The sequence below is a fragment of the Anomaloglossus baeobatrachus genome, chromosome 7, assembly GCF_048569485.1.
Source record: "Anomaloglossus baeobatrachus isolate aAnoBae1 chromosome 7, aAnoBae1.hap1, whole genome shotgun sequence".
Lineage (NCBI taxonomy): Eukaryota > Metazoa > Chordata > Amphibia > Anura > Aromobatidae > Anomaloglossus > Anomaloglossus baeobatrachus.
In genome coordinates, this window is record NC_134359.1 from 128,136,065 (window position 1) to 128,159,459 (window position 23,395).

General features: G+C 43.8%; 1 protein-coding gene across 2 annotated transcripts in view; it reads left to right on the top strand.

Moving 5' to 3' along the window:
- PARD3B (par-3 family cell polarity regulator beta) overlaps nt 1-23,395 on the top strand; it is a 1,965,757-nt gene that overhangs the window by 1,680,233 nt on the left and 262,129 nt on the right. For both annotated transcript variants that reach the window (XM_075317687.1, XM_075317688.1), the window contains exon 22: nt 566-642. In XM_075317687.1, the coding sequence (XP_075173802.1) occupies nt 566-642 (77 nt within the window). The remainder of the gene's footprint in view (nt 1-565; nt 643-23,395) is intronic.

Consider the following 23,395-nt stretch of genomic DNA (forward strand, 5'->3'; position numbering starts at 1 on the left):
CGTCAGGCCATACCATGTGATACTATGTGAGACTCACGTGGCTTATATGCGAGTCACTCGCAAGCAGTGTCGGACTGGCTACCAGAGGAACCGCCAGTAATACCAGGCCTGGCTGCGTTTACCTGCATTGAACTCTGGAGCTCTCACATGGAGTGCAGCCTGGACTGAACTCAGGGTTTGCAGGACTTAACCGCGAGTGCCGACTGATTCCCTGGCGATTGCGGTTCAGTTCATGACAGCTGTGGACAGGCCAAGCTGAACTCTAAAGCTCTCACCTGAGCTCCGGAATTCAGCCCGGCCTGTCCGCAGCTGTAACATGAACTGAACCGCAATCACCATGGAATCAGTCGGCACTAGCGGTTCAGTCCTGCAAACCCCGAGTTCAGTCCAGGCTGCACTCCGGAGCTCAGGTAAGAGCTCCGGAGTTCAATGCAGGTAACCGCAGCCACGACTGGTATTACTGGCGATTCCTCCAGTAGGCCAGTCCGATTCAGCTCGCAAGTGTGACTCCGGCCTAAATGACCAAAACGTCTTTGTATGTTCAATTGTATATTTATCTTTGCAGGTAACAACACGAGGTCATACTGGATCCCGCAACCACAGTTTTGAAGGAATTGAGCGACAGTATGCATCATTGCCTAGGTAGGTTGTATTTATATTACATTTCTGTAAAGCACTTGTAAAAATAAACTTAAAATAAATAACTGAAGAAATCTAGAAAGCCTTGATTTTACAGTGTTACACTTTACAATAGGTAATTTCACTTATATTCAATAGTAACGAAGGATTGTGGAATTGACTTGAATGTTCTGTCCACAAAGAGTAATAGCTTTGCTTTCTTGTAGCACAATAGATGTCAGAATGGGATTTTCAACATGTGTGTTATAATAGGTGAGTGTCAACGCCACTAATGATGGACACTCTTTACAGAGCAATGTCAGATATTATACTGTACATTGCATGCTTAGTGACTTTTCATTCAAGCTTGACAGGTGATTTTAGTCTTTTCCAGAAATATTACATTTTACATATGATGTTTGGTTACTGAACAAGACAAATTTCATGTAATGATGTGCCATGTTCTAACGGTATTATGTCCTGTTAGAGCTGATCTGTCTGTCTATTTGATGACCTATACAAGGCAGCATATCACAGCTACAGGTCATAGCTGTAGAAAAAGACATGGACCGCACATCCCAAACTTATACATCAATCTATTGTGGCTCAGCAAAAATGTACGAAACTGAACATAAGGCTCCTAGTTAACATTCTGATCAAGTAAACAAAAAAAAGACGACAGAAATGTATAATACAGATATAGGCCCGAACTTTGAATAGACAAAAATGTCATGAAAAATGTTTTGCTCTTAACCAAGGAAGTGCTCAAAGACTCCATGTATGGTTCTGGTCACAATTGCATTGGAAATTTCCTTCTGAGCCTCCATTCTAGATTTTTATAGCGTTACCAGACAACATATAGCATGCTGAATGTTGTTGTCTGGTAAAATGCTGGACACCATGACAGAAATCTGCCAGTCTCAATTTTATCAATGGGGTCTATCAAAATCAGCTAATTTTCATTGTGTAATGGATCCGACGCTTCCTTTAATTTCAATGTTTTACTTTTATTAAGAAACATGGATGTAATCCAGGACTTAAAGCGAACCTGTCATCAGATTTGTCCTCTATAAATTGCGACCACCACCAGTAAGCCCTTATATACAATATTCTAGAATTCTGTATATACAGTCATATGAAAAAGTTTGGGCACCCCTATTAATGTTAACCTTTCTTCTTTATAACAATTTGGGTTTTTGCAACAGCTATTTCAGTTTCATATATCTAATAACTGATGGACTCAGTAATATTTCTGGATTGAAATGAGGTTTATTGTACTAACAGAAAATGTGCAATCCGCATTTAAACAATATTTGACCGGTGCAAAAGTATGGGCACCTCAACATAAAAGTGACATTAATATTTTGTAGATCCTCCTTTTGGAAAAATCACAGCCTCTAGTCGCTTCCTGTAGCTTTTAATGAGTTCCTGGATCCTGGATGAAGGTATATTTGACCATTCCTGTTTACAAAACAATTCCAGTTCAGTTAAGTTTGATGGTCGCCGAGCATGGACAGCACACTTCAAATCATCCCGCAGATGTTCAATGATATTCAGGTCTGGGGACTGGGTTGGCCATTCCAGAACATTGTAATTGTTCCTCTGCATGAATGCCTGAGTAGATTTGGAGCGGTGTTTTGGATCATTGTCTTGCTGAAATATCCATTCCCTGCGTAACTTCAACTTCGTCACTGATTCTTGCACATCATTGTCAAGAATCTGCTGATACTGAGTTGAATCCATGCAACCCTCAACTTTAACAAGATTCCCGGTGCAGGCATTGGCCACACAGCCCCAAAGCATGATGGAACCTCCACCAAATTTTACTGTGGGTAGCAAGTGCTTTTCTTGGAATGCCGTGTTTTTTTGCCTCCATGCATAATGCCTTTTTGTATGACCAAACAACTCAATCTTTGTTTCATCAGTCCACAGGACCTTCTTCCGAAATGTAACTGGCTTGTCCAAATGTGATTTTGCATACCCCAGGCGACTCTGTTTTTGGCATGCTTGCAGAAACGGCTTCTTTCGCATCACTCTCCCATACAGTTTCTCCTCGTACAACGTGCGCTGTATTGTTGACCGATGCACATTGACACCATCTGCAGCAAGATGATGCTGCAGGTCTTTGGAGGTGGTCTGTGGATTGTCCTTGACTGTTCTCACCATTCTTCTTCTCTGCCTTTCTGATATTTTTCTTGGCCTGCCACTTCTGGGCTTAACAAGAACTGTACCTGTGTTCTTCCATTTCCTTACTATGTTCCTCACAGTGGAAACTGACAGTTTAAATCTCTGAGACAACTTTTTGTATCCTTCCCCTGAACAACTATGTTGAATAATCTTTTTTTTTTTCAAATCATTTGAGAGTTGTTTTGAGGAGCCCATGATGCCACTCTTCATAGGAGATTCAAATAGGAGAACAACTTGCAAGTGGCCACCTTAAATACCTTTTCTCATGATTGGATACACCTGCCTATGAAGTTCAAAGCTCAATGAGGTTACAAAACCAATTTAGTGCTTTAGTAAGTCAGTAAAAAGAAGTTAGGAGTGTTCAAATCAAGAAATTGATAAGGGTGCCCATACTTTTGCACCGGTCAAATTTTGTTTTAATGCGGATTGCACATTTTCTGTTAGTACAATAAACCTCATTTCAATCCAGAAATATTACTCAGTCCATCAGTTATTAGATATATGAAACTGAAATAGCTGTTGCAAAAACCCAAATTGTTATAAAGAAAAAAGGTTAACCTTAATAGGGGTGCTCAAACGTTTTCATACGACTGTAAGTGCCCAGGAAAATCTGTATAACAAATAAAAAAAGCTTTTATTATACTCACCTGGGAGGGCAGTTTGTTCCGATGGGCATCGTTGTTCTTGACCCAGCACCTTCTATCTTTTTGCAATCACCGTCTTCCTTCCCTGCTCACTGTGAATGACACATCCTATGTCATCCACACAGAGTCCTCCAATGCAATCTTGCACATGTTCACTTATGTCTGCTCTTCTATGGAAAGAGTAAAGTAATGTAAATGTGCAGGAAAAGGTCAAGAAACACCTGCACATATGCACTAGAATACTTTGAGAAAGAAGTGCGCAACTGCACATGCGCAAGAGCGCAATAGGGGATGTAGGATGCATCATTGACACAGACCAGGGAAGGAGGACGACCATCAGAAGAAGATAGGATAGGAAGAACTGGCCCGAGATCAGTGACCCCCACTGGACTGGACCACCCCCTAGAAGAGTATAATAAATACTCTTTTTTATGTTATAAAGATCAGATTGGGCACTTATATACAACAGGATGCTGCTGATAAGTTTTTGGCTTTGTGATCTTTTTTGTTTGTATGGTAACAAATATTACATCACATGAAAGCCTTATGTGTCTAATATACTGTATGCTTTCAAAAATTTGTGTTTGTTGCTTATGGCAACAGTGTTCTATGCACGCAAGAAAACAAAATGGCATAGTCTAATGCGATATTCACAGCAACTGAGAGCAGAGGAGTGATAAAAATGTTGTTTCTGCAAGGAAAGTCCATTAAGGATATTCATAGTGATATGTCGCAGACATTGAGGGATCAATGCCCTTCATATTCCACAGTTAAGAACTGGGTTGCCAAATTTAAAATGGGCCACTTCAGCACCAATGATGAGGAACGTCCTGGACGACCAAGAGTGGTTGTTGTTCCGGAGATCGTCGAATCTGTGCACAACCTCACACTGGAGAATCGACGTATTTCAGCTAAAGCAATAGCAGACATAATGGAGATTTCCCATGAACGTGTTTATGTCATTATCCATGAATATTTGGACATGAGGAGGCTTTCCGCTAAGTGGGTCATAAATGTTTGACAACAGATCAGAGAAGCATGCGAGTGAAAACTTCCTGGTCCATTTGTTAGCATTTCTGGACTGATAAGAACTTCCTCGGAATCATAGAATATTAGAGTTGGAAGGGACCTCCTGGGTCATTTAGTCCAACCCCCTGCTCAAAGCAGATTTCACTGAATCATCCCAGACAGATGTCCGTCCAACCTCTTTTAAAGACTTCCATTGAAGGAGAACTCACAACCTCTCATGGCAGACTGTTCCACTCATTGATCACCCTCACTGTCAAAAAGTTTTTTCTAATATTTAATTTGTGTCTCCTCCCCATCAATTTCATCCCATTGCGTCTTTACTTGTGAAAATGAGAATAAAACTGATCCCTCTACAGTGTGACAGCCTTTAAGATATTTGTAGACAGCTATTAAGTCTCCTCTCAGTCTTCTCTTTTGCAAGCTAAATGAGTCGACCATCAGGGTTTTCGGTAGGGGTACTCTGGCGCCGGGACTACGGCTACTTTACTCTCAATGGGGTTATCACAGGTGGTCGGTCCCGGCTTTGTGCCCTGGGCCCTCACTCTGCGGCTGGGGAATGGGGTACAGGGATGATTTTGGGGATATACGTGACGCCACCTGTGGTGTCTGGTAAGCGGGATATACCAGCGCTGCCCGCGGCCGACCTCTGAGGCAATGGTGACGGCAGCTTAAGATCTCTCAGCTCCCCACAGGTGGAGCTATTTTACCTCAGGGTGGCGGGTCGCTGACCAGGAGGGAAGCGACCGAGCAGTGATGGCTGCCTTCTTCTCTGACGTCGCAGGGTCCTGTCGAATGGCGGAGAGATGACACACCGAGTCCACATCAGCTCAAACAAGTCCTTTTTACTACCATCTGGTTTGTTTTGCACAGTACACAGAAACAGTTCGGTTACCAGAAGGCCAATGGTCACAAATTTCGGAGGAGATTTAATGACAGAGTTTTTTCTCTGAGGTGACCTTTCTTTGTCTCTTTCTCAGTCTCTGCTCTGAGGGCTCTGTGACTCTCTCTTTAACCCACTCGTTAGTCTCCTCAGTGGTTTTCCCAGGGGTCTGATGCTGCACGGTTTCTTTATCTATCCCGCAACAGCGTCGTGAACTCGGCTTGGGGTTAGTAGTCAGACTCTTGATGGGTACCCGGACTCCTCTTATTTAAGATCCCAGGTGAATGGTCAATGCTTTGGGTATAAACCTGACAAACCTCGTCGGTTCCGTTATACCGGTGTCGACCTGAACTCTTCAGCCGGCTCTCGCCAGACCTAAAGCATCCCCTTTCCATCTGGGTTACCCCTTTTCCTGTGTCTTTCTTTTCTTTCGGGGTACCCTCGCTCAGGACGTCGGGCCTATGTTATTTCTAGCCCTTCTTTCCGTTATCAATTTACTCTCGTCTCTGCTTATCACTCTTTACTGACTGACTGTAAACTGACCAACTGTCACCCAGTCATCCTGGCAACCACGTCGCGTCTCACGCTCAGCTAGGCTCCACCCCCCTATGGACCTACTATATAAACAGTACCAGGAATATGAAGGTAGGGACTTCTGAGTCAATGTTACTCAATCTAATATAAGACTCTGCATTTGTTCTCTCTTTCACATAGTTACATAGTTACTTAGGTTGAAAAAAGACCTAGGTCCATCTAGTTCACCCTTCCTCCACCAGTTCTACATTTGGTCACTAAGTCATTTATAACCAACAATATTGTGTGTAGTGAGGAAATCATCCAGCCCTTTTTTAAAAGTTTTATAGTATCAGCCATTACTACCTCTTGTGGTAGGGCATTCCACAGTCTGAGTGCTCTAATTGTAAAGAACCCTTTCCTATTTAGCTGTCAGAATTGCTTTTCTTCCACTCGCAGTGAGTGCCCCCTGGTCCTTAGTATTGTCTTTGGAAGAAATAAGTCATGTGCCAGTCCTTTATATTGACCACACATGTATTTATACATATAAATGAGATCTCCTCTGACACGTCTTTTTTCTAAGCTAAACATATCTAACTTTTTCAATCTGCCATCATATGGGAGGCCTTCCATTCCTTGTAATAGTCTAGTTGCCCGCCTTTGAACTGCCTCTAACTTCTGAATGTCCTTTTTAAAATGTGGAGCCCAAAACTGGTTCCCATATTCCAGATGTGGCCTTACAAGTGATTTATAGAGGGGTAACAATACGTTGGTATCACGGGATCTAATCTCTCTTTTATACACCCTAAAATCTTGTTTGCTTTAGCAGCTGCTGCTTCACATTGAGTGCTGCTGCTCAGCTTATTTGTAATAAGAATACCCAAGTCCTTCTCCTGTTCTGTAGTCCCGAGTTTACATTCATTTAATGTATATGCAGCTATAGGATTACTCCGTCCTAGGTGCATTACTTTACATTTATCAACATTAAATCTCATTTGTCAAGTATCTGCCCATTCTGACATCTTATCCAGATCTTTTTGTAATATTGTACTATCAAGGTCAGTTTTTAATATCCTACATAGTTTAGTGTCATCAGCAAAGACTGACACTATACTATGAATCCCATCCACAAGGTCATTAATAAAGAGATTAAAAAGAATCGGTCCTAGCACAGATCCCTGCGGCACCCCACTGCTGACTGCAGCCTATTTAGAGAATGTACCATTTATGACTACTCTTTGTTTCCTATCTTTTAGCCAATTCCTTACCCAGTTGCATATAGTGTCCCCTAGTCCTTGCTTCTGGAGCTTTAATATAAGGCTATTGTGTGGTACAGTATCAAATGCCTTTGCAAAGTCCAAATAAATCACATCAGCTGCATTACCAATATCCAGGTTTGCACTTACCCCCTCATAGAACCCCAACAGGTTGGTTAGACACGACTTATCGTTCATGAATCCATGCTGTTTGTCAGTTGTTATATTATTTTCTGCAATATATTTTTGCATGTCATCCCTTAAAATGCCCTCAAAAACTTTGCATACTACTGATGTCAGACTTACTGGACGGTAGTTGCCTGGATCTACCCTCTTACCTTTCTTAAATATCGGTACCACATCAGCAATCCTCCAATCCTGAGGCACCAACCCTGTTACAAGCGAGTCTAAAAAGATGAGATACAGCGGTCTGTCAATAATGGAGCTCAATTCCCTCAATATTTGTGGATGAATGCCATCTGGCCCTGGGGATTTGTCAATTTTTAGTTTACTTAGACGTAGGCGTACTTCTTCTTGTGTTAAATTAATTATATCGGGTGCTGACCTTTGATTTTTCTCTTGTTGAATGATCCCTGGTACAGTCAGTTCCTTGGTGAACACAGATGAGAAATGCCTATTTAATATCTCAGTCTTTTGTTTGTCCTCTATATCTAACTAACTTGTTATTATATTTTAAGGGGCCAATACTATCCTTTGTTTTCCTTTGGGCATTAATGTATTTATAAAAGATTTTAGCATTTATTTTAATGTCCTTGGCGATTTTTGTTTTAGTAGCTAGTTTTCCTTCCTTGATTTCTTTTTTACATTTCCTATTGTTATCTTTATGCTTCTGAAATGCTTTTTCTGTATTCTCAGCCTTTAAGATTTTAAACGCCCTTTGTTTTTGTTTTATTATACTTTGTACAGTTTTATTTATCCATAGTGGTTTTTTTTTATTCCTGGACATTTTATTACCAGAGGGTATAAGCTTTTTACAGGACTCTAACAGTATATCCTTAAACTTACCCCATTTATGTTCGGTATCCCCAGTTACCATGACTTTGTCCCAATCTACACATTTAAGCTCTTCCCTTAATTTGTTGAAATCAGCTTTCCTAAAATTCCAGGTTTTTGCATTTCCCCTTTGAAATGTTCTATTGAATATTACTTTGAAACTTACCAAATTATGATCGCTGGTGCCCAAGTGCTCCCGGATCTGTAGGTCTGAAATGGTATCCGTTCTATTTGACAGGACCAGATCTAGCAAATTATCTCCCCTGGTCGGTTCATCTACCATCTGAGAGAGGAAATTGTCTTTAATGGTAGATAAGAATTTACAGCTTTTAGCAGAACCAGAAGATTCTATGTCCCACTGAATGTCTGGATAGTTGAAATCCCCCATAATAAGAACCCGATTATTATTATTAGCTGCCTTTTCAATTTGTTCCAGCATTTCACCCTCTATTTGTTCAGGTATGTTAGGAGGCTTATAGCAAACTCCAATTAGCATTTTTCCATTCTTCCCATCCCCATGTACATTTACCCATACTGACTTCACATTGTTGCAGTTCCCCCCAATGTCATCATTTAACACAGGTTTTAGGTTAGATTTGATAAATATACACACCCCACCACCTTTTTTGTCTTTCCTGTACTTCCTAAATGTAGTATAACCCTGTATGTTTGTCACCCAGTCATGGCTTTCATCCAGCCAGGTTTCCGTAATGCCCACCACATCATATTCCATGGTTGACATAAGAGTCTCTAATTCATTCATTTTGTTTGCAAGACTTCTTGCATTTGCCAGTAGACATTTAATACTATTAACACCATTATTACTCCTAGCCTCCCTACGTTCCTTGCATGTCCCATCCCCCCCTAATTCTTCTTTGACCCTTATCATCTCACTGTCTCTATCTGCTCTATCTATCCCCTTATTTGCTCCACTACCCTCCCTCCCCCCAGATCCTAGTTTAAAAGCTCCTCCATCCGTCTGACCATTTTCTCCCCCAGCACAGCCGCACCTTCCCCATTGAGGTGCAGCCCATCCCTACCGTAGAGCCTGTAGCCAACTGAGAAGTCGGCCCAATTCTCCATGAACCCTAACCCTTCCTTCCTGCACCAATTTCTAAGCCACGTATTTATCTCCCTAAGCTCCCGCTGTCTTTCTAGTGACGCTCGTGGCACCGGTAGTATTTCTGAAAACACCACCTTGGAGGTCCTGGACTTCAGCTTCTCTCCTAGTTCCCTGTAATAATTTTTATGGACCTTCCACCTGCCTCTAACTTTGTCATTAGTACCAATATGCACCATGACCACTGGGTTTTCCCCAGCCCCACCAAGCAATCTGTCTATCCGATCTGCAATATGCCGAACCCGAGCACCCGGCAGACAAAACACTGTTCGGCATTCACGGTCTAGGCGACAGATGACCCTGTCTGTCCGCTTAATTATAGAGTCCCCTACCACCAACATCTGTCTGGGCTTTGCTGCACTCCTATTTCCCTCCTTCCTACAGCAGTTGTTCTCCTGGTTGCTAGGAGCAACGTCCTGCTGTAGTGACCCTAGTCCTGGCCTTTCATTCCTAATATCAGCCAAACAGGCATATTTACTAGGTTGTGCCAGGTCAGGACTAGGCTCCCTGACACTTTTCCCCCTACCTCTTCTTCTAACTGTTAACCAGCTACCTACCTTTGGGTCCTGATTTTCCCCACCTCCACCCTCCTCCATATCACTGGCCCCAGTCAGAGAAAGCTCAGTGAGCTCTAAACTCCTCTCCAGGTTTGCAATGCCCCTGAGTGTTGCAAGCTGCTTATTTAGATCAGTTACCTTGGCTTCCAAATACGCAACATGCTTGCATCGAGTGCAGACATATTCACCCTCGAACGGCTGCTCAAGGCATGCATACATCTGACAAGATACACACCTTATAGCATTGTCCATGGAGCTGCAATTAAATGGGGATAGACAGTAAAGTTGAAAAACAATGAAAAGAAAATAATGAGAAACGTATAAGGATAAATTCAAAATATGTTCTTGTGTCAAACTATGTTATTGTGTTTAAACTATGAAGCACTTATCTGAAATCCCCCCACTTTGTTGTAGACCTCGCACGCTCAGCACCTTGCTTGCTCTGGCTGGTTTATATAGTTCTACAAGGACTTCCAGAAGCTGCTAGAAGCTTCTAGAAACAGGTGTGATTAATACTACTGATTAAATCACAAGAAAAACTATTTTTTTTTTTTCACAGAATCAAACAGACACACAATTCCCTAATGAAATTAAACAATTACAGTTATCACAACTATGTTGCTGTGTTTAAACTGTGAAGCACTTATCTGTAACCCGCACTTTGCTGTAGACCTCGCACGCTCAGCACCTCGCTAGCTCTTGCTGGTTTATATAGTTCTATAAGTACTTCCAGAAGCTGCTAGAAGCTTCTAGAAACAGGTGTGACTAATACTACTGATTAAATCACAAGACAAACCTTTTTTTTTTGTTTTCCTTTTTCACAGAATCAAACAGACACACAATTCCCTAATGAAATTAAACAATTACAGTTATCACAGCTATGCTATTGTGTTTAAACTATGACGCACTTATCTGTAACCCGTACTTTGCTGTAGACCTCGCACGCTCAGCACCTCGCTTGCTCTGGCTGGTTTATATAGTTCTACAAGGACTTCCAGAAGCTGCTAGAAGTGACCAAAGAGCACTGCACCTTGCTGTTAAGGTGCTGTATTCCCCTGTAGTGCCTACCCACAGGGGCGCCACATAAATAATCCTAAATCCTGTTACCGTTCCTCATAGGACATGGTTTGCAGACCAGTCACCATTCTAGTCACTCTTCTCTGAACTTGCTCTAGTTTGTTGATGTCTTTTTTAAAATGTGGTACCCAGAACTTGACACAATTTTCCAGATGAGGTCTGACCAAAGAGGAGTAAAGGGGGATAATGACTTCACGTGATCTAAACTGTATGCTTCTGTTAATACATCCTAGAATGGTGTTTGCCTTTTTTGCTGCTGCGTCACACTGTTGATTCATGTTTAGTCTGTGATCTATTAGTATACCTAAGTCTTTTTCACACATGCTTTTGGATAGCTCTATTCCTCCCATGCTGTATATGCTCTTTTCATTATTCTTGCCAAGATGTATGACTTTGCATTTCTCCCTGTTAAAAACCATTCTATTAGTTGCTGCCGATTGTTCCAGCTTGTTTAGATCTTGTTGAATCCTCTCTCTCTCTTCTCTAGTATTAGTTATTCCTCCTAGCTTTGTGTCATCAGCAAATTTAATCAGTTTACCCTTAATACCTGCATCTAAATCATTGACAAAGATGTTGAACAACACGGGGCCCAGGACAGAGCCCTGTGGTACCCCACTTGAGACAGTTTTCAAACTGGATGTACAGCCATTTATGACAACTCTTTGACTCCGATCACTAAGCCAGTTACGAATCCATCTAACAGTTGCCTTGTCCATTCCACACTTGGTCATTTTTTCAATAAGGATTGTATGAGATACTTTGTCAAATGCTTTACTGAAGTCAAGATACACTATATCTACTGCATTTCCCTGATCCACCCAGTCAGTGATTTTATCATAGATGGAAATTAAGTTAGTCTGACATGACTTATTAGTTACAAACCCATGCTGGCTCTGGTTAATCACTTCATCAACAGATCACTATGGATGAGACCTGGATTTATTTGTATGACCCTGAAAACAAGGAGCAGTCAAAAGAGTGGAGGTACAGTGGTTCTCCTTGTCCAAAGAAGTTCAGGGTGCAAAAAACAGCGACTAAGGTCACGGCGTCTGTGTTCTGGGATAAGGAGGGCGTGCTGCTAGTGGACTACCTTCAAAAGGGTTCCACCATCAATGCAAGGTATTACATTGAACTTTTGGACCAATTGAAGGCAGCTCTAAAGGCCAAAAGGCGAGGAAAGCTGTCCAAAGGAATCTTGTTCCTGCAAGACAATGCCTCCGCTCATTCACATTGCAAAAGCGACCACTGCAAATCTGGCAGAGCTGGGCTTCCAGCTGGTTGACCACCCATCTTATTCACCAGATATAGCTCCATCTGACTATCATCTGTTTCCAATCCTGAATAATCACCTCAAGTGTACCAAATTTCAGACCATATCTGATACCATGGCTGCTATGGATGCCTGGTTTGAGGCACAACCGAAATCCTTCTGTTTACTAGGCCTACAGAACTTGGAATACTGATGTAAGAAGTGTGCTGACAACAGTGGAGAGTATGTGGAATAAATGTAAAGTTTCATCATCCTATCTCGTTTCTTTCTGTGTAAAGCCAAAGACTTTGGCTATATTCACACAGTGCATTTTTTGGTGTGTTTTTGATGCATTTTTGATGTCACAAAAATACACCAAAATGCATGTATTTCCTTCACCCAGCAAACTTTCTGAGATTTCTATTTTGCTGTCCACACTGAGCATCTTTTTTTGTCTGCATCTTGGTTGCGTTTTTAAAAATGCAGCATGTCAATTCTTTTTGCGTTTTTCCAGCGTTTTTGAGCCTTTCCAGTCAATAGATTTGACTTAAAAATGCATTGGACAAAATGCGGCAAAAACGCATGCGTTTTTTGATGCGTTATTGCCGTGGGTACGTTTTTTGTGCGTTTTTTTGGGGCCATAAACGCTGCATCTTTCTAGTTACAAAAGATGCACTGTGTGAACATAGCCTTATCAGCAGCCCCTCGTATATTCACATAGACAGTACAATGTCCGTAGCTGCTGTGTGTCATTATTATTATTATTATTATTTATTATATTTATTCCCTGGCGCTTTACATGTGAAAAGGGTATACATAATAGGGACAAGTGCAATAATCATAAACAATACAAGGCACAGACTGGTACAGGAGGACGGAGGTCCCTGCCCGCGAGGGCTCACAGTCTACAAGGGATGGGTGAGGATACAGTAGGTGAGGGTGGAGCTGGTCGTGTGGTGCTGTATCAGACTGAGGGTTACGGCAGGTTGTAGGCTTGTCAGAAGAGGTGGGACTTAAGGTTCAGGTGTCATATTAGTAACTTCATGTTCAAGAATAATCCTTAGATTCCTGAATTTTTCTGCATGACTATTCAGTCCCTCATTGATAACAGACGACTGGTTTTCTAGTCTTTATTCTCTTCCTAGTAGCAAATTACAGAATGCAGCAAATCTCAGAGGAGGTATAGCTTTATTTTCACGATAATGCTGCAACTACTGAACAACTTCATTTACCACAAGATGAAGTTATTCTGCTGTTATACAGTATAGCATAAGTATGGTATGTTTTTTTTTACAGATCATTTCAACATTTACATGTCAGTCTGCAGTGTAAATATAAAATATCTTCCTTCCAATTTCATTTTATAAACAATAAATCCTTGGAAAAAATCTTTTATCCAAGTGTGGATCATTGAGGGAAAATATCAATATATATTACACTGCGGCAGATAAAAATTCCTCTAAAATCCTTTTTATTAACCAGGCTAATATGGTTGTAACAATTTTATTGTGGCACCAAAGGGGAGTTATTATCCTCCAGTTTATTGTCAGCAATCTGTTCAGCTACAAAACCTGCAAATAAAGACAGAAATAAAAGTAATAGTAATTATAAAGAAATGAACAGGTAAACCACAGTGGTCTTCAGTAGAGATGAGCGAACCGGTCCCGGTTCGGCTCGAGGCGGTTCGCCGAACGGGGGGTCTGGCTCGAGTTCGGCTCGTCGAACGTTCGACGAACCGAACTCGAGCCCATAGGAAACAATGGCAGGCAATCACAAACACAGTAAAACACCTAGAAAACACCCTCAAAGGTGTCCAAAAGGTGACAAACAACTCACAACACAACACAAACACATGGGAAAGTGACAAGGACATGTACTCATGCGAAAACAAAACAGCTGGACAAGGAAAAAGAGGAGGACACACAGATATAGGCATGGCACGCCCTTCTAAAGTCATGTAAAACACCGCAAGGTGACTCCAAGCGGAGTCTCCCTTTTTTCCAAAAATTGGGCCCCACACACCCACCCCTTCAGTGGCAGCAGTTGTGCCCCAGTTGTACACTTCACAGCTAGATTTGCATCAAGCACATTCAAAAATACGCCATTCTTATCCGTCCCCAGGATGACACCGGGGTAGGTAGCAAAGTCTTTCCTGATCCCAGCTCTGTTCATCTTGGCTTCTTTTAAAAACACAGCAAGCAAGGGTTACTCCAAGCGGAGTCTCCCTTTTTTCCAAAAATTGGGCCCCACACACACCCACCCCTTCAGTGGCAGCACTTGGGCCCCAGTTGTACACTTCACAGCTAGATTTGCATCAAGCACATTCAAAAATACGCTATTCTTAACCGTCCCCAGGATGACACCGGGGTAGGTAGCAAAGTCTTTCCTGATCCCAGCTCTGTTCATCTTGGCTTCTTTTAAAAACACAGCAAGCAAGGGTTACTCCAAGCGGAGTCTCCCTTTTTTCCAAAAATTGGGCCACACAGACACCCACCACATCAGTGGCAGCACTTGGGCCCTAGTTGCAAACAGGATGTTTTGATTTGCATCAAGCACATTCAAAAATACGCTATTCTTAGCCGTCCCCAGGATGACACCGGGGTAGGTAGCAAAGTCTTTGCTGACCCATGACTTGTTCATCTTGGCTTCTTTTAAAAACAATGTAAGCAAGGGTTACTCCAAGCGGAGTCTCCCTTTTTTCCAAAAATTGGGCCACACAGACACCCACCCCATCAGTGGCAGCACTTGGGCCCTAGTTGCAAACAGGATGTTTTGATTTGCATCAAGCACATTCAAAAATACGCTATTCTTAGCCGTCCACAGGATGACACCGGGGTAGGTAGCAAAGTCTTTCCTGATCCCAGCTCTGTTCATCTTGGCTTCTTTTAAAAACACAGCAAGCAAGGGCTACTCCAAGCGGAGTCTCCCTTTTTTCCAAAAATTGGGCCACACAGACACCCACCCCATCAGTGGCAGCACTTGGGCCCTAGTTGCAAACAGGATGTTTTGATTTGCATCAAGCACATTCAAAAATACGCTATTCTTAGCCGTCCCCAGGATGACACTGGGGTAGGTAGCAAAGTCTTTGCTGACCCATGACTTGTTCATCTTGGCTTCTTTTAAAAACAATGTAAGCAAGGGTTACTCCAAGCGGAGTCTCCCCTTTTTTCCAAAAATTGGGCCCCACACACACCCACCCATTCAGTGGCAGCAGTTGTGCCCCAGTTGTACACTTCACAGCTAGATTTGCATCAAGCACATTCAAAAATACGCCATTCTTATCCGTCCCCAGGATGACACCGGGGTAGGTAGCAAAGTCTTTCCTGATCCCAGCTCTGTTCATCTTGGCTTCTTTTAAAAACACAGCAAGCAAGGGTTACTCCAAGCGGAGTCTCCCTTTTTTCCAAAAATTGGGCCACACAGACACCCACCCCATCAGTGGCAGCACTTGGGCCCTAGTTGCAAACAGGATGTTTTGATTTGCATCAAGCACATTCAAAAATACGCTATTCTTAGCCGTCCCCAGGATGACACTGGGGTAGGTAGCAAAGTCTTTGCTGACCCATGACTTGTTCATCTTGGCTTCTTTTAAAAACAATGTAAGCAAGGGTTACTCCAAGCGGAGTCTCCCCTTTTTTCCAAAAATTGGGCCCCACACACACCCACCCATTCAGTGGCAGCAGTTGTGCCCCAGTTGTACACTTCACAGCTAGATTTGCATCAAGCACATTCAAAAATACGCCATTCTTATCCGTCCCCAGGATGACACCGGGGTAGGTAGCAAAGTCTTTCCTGATCCCAGCTCTGTTCATCTTGGCTTCTTTTAAAAACACAGCAAGCAAGGGTTACTCCAAGCGGAGTCTCCCTTTTTTCCAAAAATTGGGCCACACAGACACCCACCACATCAGTGGCAGCACTTGGGCCCTAGTTGCAAACAGGATGTTTTGATTTGCATCAAGCACATTCAAAAATACGCTATTCTTAGCCGTCCCCAGGATGACACCGGGGTAGGTAGCAAAGTCTTTGCTGACCCATGACTTGTTCATCTTGGCTTCTTTTAAAAACAATGTAAGCAAGGGTTACTCCAAGCGGAGTCTCCCCTTTTTTCCAAAAATTGGGCCACACAGACACCCACCACATCAGTGGCAGCACTTGGGCCCTAGTTGCAAACAGGATGTTTTGATTTGCATCAAGCACATTCAAAAATACGCTATTCTTAGCCGTCCACAGGATGACACCGGGGTAGGTAGCAAAGTCTTTCCTGATCCCAGCTCTGTTCATCTTGGCTTCTTTTAAAAACACAGCAAGCAAGGGTTACTCCAAGCGGAGTCTCCCTTTTTTCCAAAAATTGGGCCACACAGACACCCACCCCATCAGTGGCAGCACTTGGGCCCTAGTTGCAAACAGGATGTTTTGATTTGCATCAAGCACATTCCAAATCCACAAGCATTTACTCTCCCCAGGATGACACAGGGGTAGTAAATTCCTTCTGGATCCATGACTTGTTCATTTTGATGAACGTCAGTCTGTCCACATTGTCACTGGACAGACGCGTGCGCTTATCTGTCAGCACACACCCAGCAGCACTGAATACACGTTCAGAGACAACGCTGGCAGCTGGACACGACAAAATCTCCAAGGCGTAAGTTGCGAGCTCTGGCCATTTTTGTAGGTTTGAAGCCCAAAAGGAGCAAGGCTCCAGTTGCACAGTCATGGCATCGATGTTCATTTGGAGATACTCCTGTATCATCCTCTCCAGCCGTTGACTATGTGTCAGACTTGTTGTCTCTGGTGGCCTTGCAAAAGAGGGTCTAAAAAAATTATGAAAAGATTCCATAAAATTGCTGTTACCGGCACCAGAAAAGGTCCTACTGGTACGGGTAGACTGTTGAAGATGACGAGACCGTCCCATGTTTGTCAAGTTACAACTGGGAGATTCACTCCCTGCACCTGCACGGTTGTTTGGTGGAAAAGCCGAGCTAAGATCTAGTAACAGCTTCTGCTGATACTCCTGCATACGTGCGTCCCTTTCTATGGCTGGAATTATGTCACAAAATTTGGACTTGTACCGGGGATCTAATAGTGTGGCAATCCAGTAGTCATCATCACTTCTAATTTTGACAATACGACTGTCATGTTGGAGGTAGTGCAACAAAAAGGCACTCATGTGTCTTGCGCAGCCATGCGGACCAAGTCCATGCTGTGTTTGTGGCATAGAGGTGCTACCCGTTCTTTCTTCCTCTGACATCTGACCCCAACCTCTTTCAACTGAAATTTGACCAAGGTCTCCCTCATCCGCTGAGTCTTCCATGTCCATGGACAGTTCGTCCTCCATTTCTTCATGTTCTCCTGCACCTTGCTCAACATTTCGCCTGCTACTATGCGCCCTTGTCGATCCCTGTCCCCCATGGTCCCATGCCTGCTGCGTTGGTGATGATGAACGTCTGGACCTTCGTGATGTTGTTGTCCCTTGCGCATATGAATCCTCCTGTAGTTCCTCCCCTTCATGTTGTCCCACCCCCTGACTCCGAATAGTGTTTAGCGTGTGCTCCAGCATGTAAATGACTGGAATCGTCATGCTGATAATGGCATTGTCAGAGCTAAACATATTCGTCGCCATGTCGAAACTGTGCAGAAGGGTGCATAGGTCCTTGATCTGAGACCACTCCATCAGGGTGATCTGCCCCACCTCTGCATCTCGTTGGCCCAGGCTATACGTCATGACGTATTGCACCAGGGCTCTGCGGTGCTGCCACAGTCGCTGTAACATGTGGAGAGTTGAATTCCAGCGTGTCGCCACATCGCATTTCAGGCGATGAACCGGCAGGCCGAAAGACTTCTGGAGCGATGCAAGTCGCTCTGCTGCGGCGCTTGAACGGCGGAAGTGAGCTGACAGTTTTCGTGCCCTGTTCAGAAGGCCATCTAGGCCGGGATAGTGTGTTAAAAATTGCTGCACGACAAGGTTCAACACGTGAGCCATACAAGGTACGTGTGTCACCTTGCCCAGGCGAAGTGCCGCACCCAGGTTTGCAGCATTGTCGCACACGGCCTTACCAGGCTGCAGTTTGAGTGGAGACAACCATTTATTAAACTCGAACCGCAAAGCTGACCACAACTCCTCAGCTGTGTGACTCTTATTACCAAGACATGTCAAGCTAAAGACCGCCTGATGCCGTTGCGCTCTGCTGCCAGCATAGTAATGAGGGGTGCGTGATTCCTTCTGCGCAGTGAGAACGCTGGTGGCCTGACCAGGCAGGCTTGGGGCGGAGGTGGAGGACCCAGATGAGGTGGAGGATGCAGAAGCAGTGGCGGAACTTGGACAGACAGAGGATTGACACACAAGTCGTGGGGACGGCAAGACTTGTGCAGCAGACCCTTCACCATCTATCACCATAGTTACCCAGTGCCCAGTCAGCGACATGTAACGTCCCTGTCCATGCTTACTGGTCCAAGTATCGGTGGTGAAATGCACCCGTTCACACACAGAGTTTCTCAAGGAAGCGGTGATGTTGTGTGCGACATGCTGGTGTAGCGCGGGCACACCTTTCTTAGAGAAGTAGTGGCGACTAGGCATCTGGTACTGGGGCACAGCGACAGACATAAGGTCTCTAAAATCCTGTGTGTCCACTAGGCGGAAAGGCAGCATTTCGGTAGCCAACAGCTTACAGAGGGATAGAGTCAACCTCTTAGCTTTGTCATGGGTCGGAGGAAGTGGCCTTTTATTTGACCACATCTGAGGGACAGAGATCTGGCTGCTGTGTGTAGACGGTGTTGAGTAGGGTGTCCCTTGAAAAATGCAGGTTTGTGAGGAAAGTGCAGGCGGAGACATGATGTTGCCTTCATCCAACGTTGGTGCTATCGATGTCTGAGAGAGCTGTACACACTCACTTGTTTCCCCTTCCAAACCAACTGACGACCTTACAAGCAAACTGCCTGTTGCGGTTACAGTGGTGGAAGTTTTGCGTGGAAAAACAGGTGTGGCAGCTGTCCCCACAGTCCTAGAAGATGAAGAGCGCGCGGATGCAGTGGAAGGGGCGGGCGGTGGATGGTTCGCTCCACTAGGCCGCATTGCAGCACGGTGAGCTTCCCACCGGGACTTATGATATTTAGTCATGTGACGATTCATGGAAGAAGTTGTCAAACTGCTGAGGTTTTGACCTCTACTAACAGAATCATGACAAATGTTACATATCACATGAGTTGGGCGATCTTTTTCGATGTGAAAAAAGGACCAGGCTAGGCAAGGCTTAGAGGCCATGCGACCTGTTGATCCACCCCGAATAATGCTCATAGGCAGAGTGGTGGCTGAGGATGCAGTTGTAGACGTGCTACCAGTGCTCCGACTCTGTCCAGGAAGGCGCAAGGTAACTTCGTCGTCGGTTGCATCCTCCTCCACCGCCTCTGTTGACCTCCTCGAGTGCCTGACTGGGGGTTGACAGTAGGTGGGATCTAGAACGTCATCATCAATTGTTGTGTTTGCACTCCCCTCCCCCTCAGACCGAGCCTCTTCTTGCCCTGACGGAATATTTAAGTTGTCATCCCAATCGGGTATCTGCGTCTCATCTTCATCAGTATGTTCCTCATTGTCTATAACCACAGGTGTTACAGTTTGTGACAAAGGGTCAACATTATGCTCAGAAACTTGGTCCTCACGGCCTGAATCTGAGTCACAAAGGTTCTGGGCATCACTGCAGACCATTTCCTGTTCTGTACTCACTGTAGCTTGGGAGCAGACCTCTGATTCCCAGGCTATAGTGTGACTGAACAGCTCTGCAGACTCAGCCATCTCAGTTCCACCATACTGTGCAGGGCTGATGGAGACTTCAGAGCTGGGAGAAAGCAAGTTTGATTGGGATGACAACTCAGAGGACTGGTGTTTTTTGGATGCGGTACTTGAAGTGGCAGAGAGGGCACTTGTTGGACCACTTGAGATCCATTCAAGCATTTTCCTTTTTTGCCCATCATCTACCTTTGTTCCTGTTGTTCGTGTCCGTAACAAAGGGAGCACATCGGATTGTCCACGGTAAGTAGTAGACATCTTACTTTTGCTGGTAGATGGTCTATCTTCAGCAGATGATAATGGAGCTTTGCCACCTTCCCCACGGACAAAACCTTTTTTGCCTTTTCCACCACGCCTCTTCCCCTTTCCACCAGCATCTGTCATTTTGCCACTCATGTTGATTGCGACAAGATTGTGGACTGAAAATGTGGTAGTAAAAATTGAGAGGTGGTGAAGATTGCAGTGGTGGTCTAGCTTTATTAACAGCAGAATAATAAAGAATAAATATCCCTGACAATGCAACTTAGTTATAATTAGTTGGAGTGTGCAACGCAGGCAGACGTGCTGCAAATGTCTTTGCACTAGTGGGACTATAGCAAAGTCCAATAGCCACGTATAGGATGCCACTAGGTACACTGAGTGTTTGCTAGTATAATGGCTTGGTTAGAATGAGTTGTAGTGTGCAACGCAGGCAGACGCGCTCTGCAAATGTCTTTGCACTAGTGGGACTATAGCAAAGTCCAATAGCCACGTATAGGATGCCACTAGGTACACTGAGTGTTTGCTAGTATAATGGCTTGGTTAGAATGAGTTGTAGTGTGCAACGCAGGCAGACGCGCTCTGCAAATGTCTTTGCACTAGTGGGACTATAGCAAAGTCCAATAGCCACGTATAGGATGCCACTAGGTACACTGAGTGTTTGCTAGTATAATGGCTTGGTTAGAATGAGTTGTAGTGTGCAACGCAGGCAGACGCGCTCTGCAAATGTCTTTGCACTAGTGGGACTATAGCAAAGTCCAATAGCCACGTATAGGATGCCACTAGGTACACTGAGTGTTTGCTAGTATAATGGCTTGGTTAGAATGAGTTGTAGTGTGCAACGCAGGCAGACGCGCTCTGCAAATGTCTTTGCACTAGTGGGACTATAGCAAAGTCCAATAGCCACGTATAGGATGCCACTAGGTACACTGAGTGTTTGCTAGTATAATGGCTTGGTTAGAATGAGTTGTAGTGTGCAATGCAGGCAGACGCGCTCTGCAAATGTCTTTGCACTAGTGGGACTATAGCAAAGTCCAATAGCCACGTATAGGATGCCACTAGGTACACTGAGTGTTTGCTAGTATAATGGCTTAGTTATCAGTTGGAGTGTGCAGAGGACAAGAGGGTACAGTGGCAGGATTGTGGTGCTCTGGGTAGAGGAATGGAAGACTGCCTTTCTATTCCCTCCTAATGGTGAAATGCAGGTAGGAAATCCCTGACCTGGGCTACACAGACGCTGTTGCTGTTTGCAGGACCTGTCACCTATGGCTCTCTGACCCTGCCGGTTGGAGCCCTTAAAAGGACTGCTATAAAGTGCTCTCCCTAAGCTGTCTAACGCTGTGTATGCAGCGCATACAGCTGTATCGGCTCTAGGACTCAGGAAGACGGAGCTGCGACAGTGATGTCTGACACCAAAGACGCAGAAGGCAGATAATGGCGTCCGTGAAGAAAATGTCCGGTTTTATAATGCAGGGACATGTGACATGCAGATCCTATCACACATGCCGTTGCTTCTCTGGCTCAAAGTCCACTTAGCTGTGTGTGTGTCTGGGATTGGCTGACATGCTGGCCCGCCCCACAAGACGCGCGCACTTAGGGAAGGAAGACAAGAAAAAAAAAAAAAAAAAATGGCGATCGCCATTATAGAAACAGCAGTGATCTGAAGGCGCTGTTCACGCACACTATACACTGAAATGTGATAATAGTTTGATTCACAGAGTGACTTACACTATTACAGCAGAAACCAAGCTATGATTTAGCTGTTTTTTGGCTGCTAGAACCGTTCTCGAACGTTTCTAGAACTACCGAGCTTTTGCAAAAAGCTCGAGTTCTAGTTCGATCTAGAACATGCCCCAAAATCACTCGAGCCGCGAACTGGAGAACCACGAACCACGAACCGCGCTCAACTCTAGTCTTCAGAAACGATATCCTTAAATAATGAATTCACCTAATATTAAATCCCACTAGACCCTACTGCATGATACTAATCATTCTATAAGTTCTCATAAAAAAGACTAAGGAAAACTAAAATGTACATTTATAAGTGGAACATAGATCTAGGTCTATATTACTAATTATAAAAATCCAAGATATACTCATATGTGGACTGTAGTGGCAAATTGGAGAAGTTGGTAACATGCAAGGAAAAAAACTAAATAATAGCCCAACCAAAGGACTCCATGCAACACAAAGTAAGTTAAATACAAATACTTTATTGAAGACCAAGGACGTAACAGGTGGATGTACAGAAGAAAGGGTGCTGATCAAAAAATAAAATATACAAATCTAAAAATCTGCATCGGAAATGTGGCTAATGCTGGTAAAATGTATTCTATATACTGATAAAGCATACTGTATACTAGAGACGATTGGATGTTTTTAAATTCAAATTCAACTTCATGGTTTAATTTGTGGCAAGTAAATTTGCATGAATATCAATACTGGAAAGCATGTTATTGCTTGAAAAACACACGTGGATGAGAGAAGAGAGGGAACACTGTTGATCATAACAGTTTACAAAATAGGAGAAAAATATAGAGGACCCAGCTGATCATAAGAGCTTACACTCTACAGAAGAGAGAGGACCCCACTGACCATAAGCGTTTAAACTCTACAGGAGAGAGAGAGAGAGAGAGAGAGAGGACCCCACTGACTATAAGAGCTTACACTCTACAGAAGAGAGAGGACCCCACTGACTATAAGCGTTTAAACTCTACAGAAGAGAGAGAGAGAGAGGACCCCACTGACTATAAGAGCTTACACTCTACAGAAGAGAGAACCCGTCTGACCATGTGCGTTTACACTCTACAGAAGAGAGTGAGAGAACCCCACTGACTATAAGAGCTTACACTCTACAGGAGAAAGAAGCTTACACTGTACAGGAGAGAGTATGAGCATCCATCTGATCATTACAATTTATACACTACAAGAGAGAAAGAAGGCCTCATTGATTGTAAGAGCGTACACTCTACAGGACAGAGAGAGAGAGAGACAGAGGCCAGTGCTGACCAAAAGAGCTGACACTCTACAAGAAAGAGAGTCACATAGAGAGCGTACACAATACAGAGGAGAAAGGACCTTATTGATCATGAGAACTTGCACACTACAGGAGACAGAGGACCCCATTGATGGTAAAAATTTACACTTTACAGGACTAAGAGAGAGTGAAAGAGACAGACAGAGGCATATGCTGACCAAAAGACCATACATACA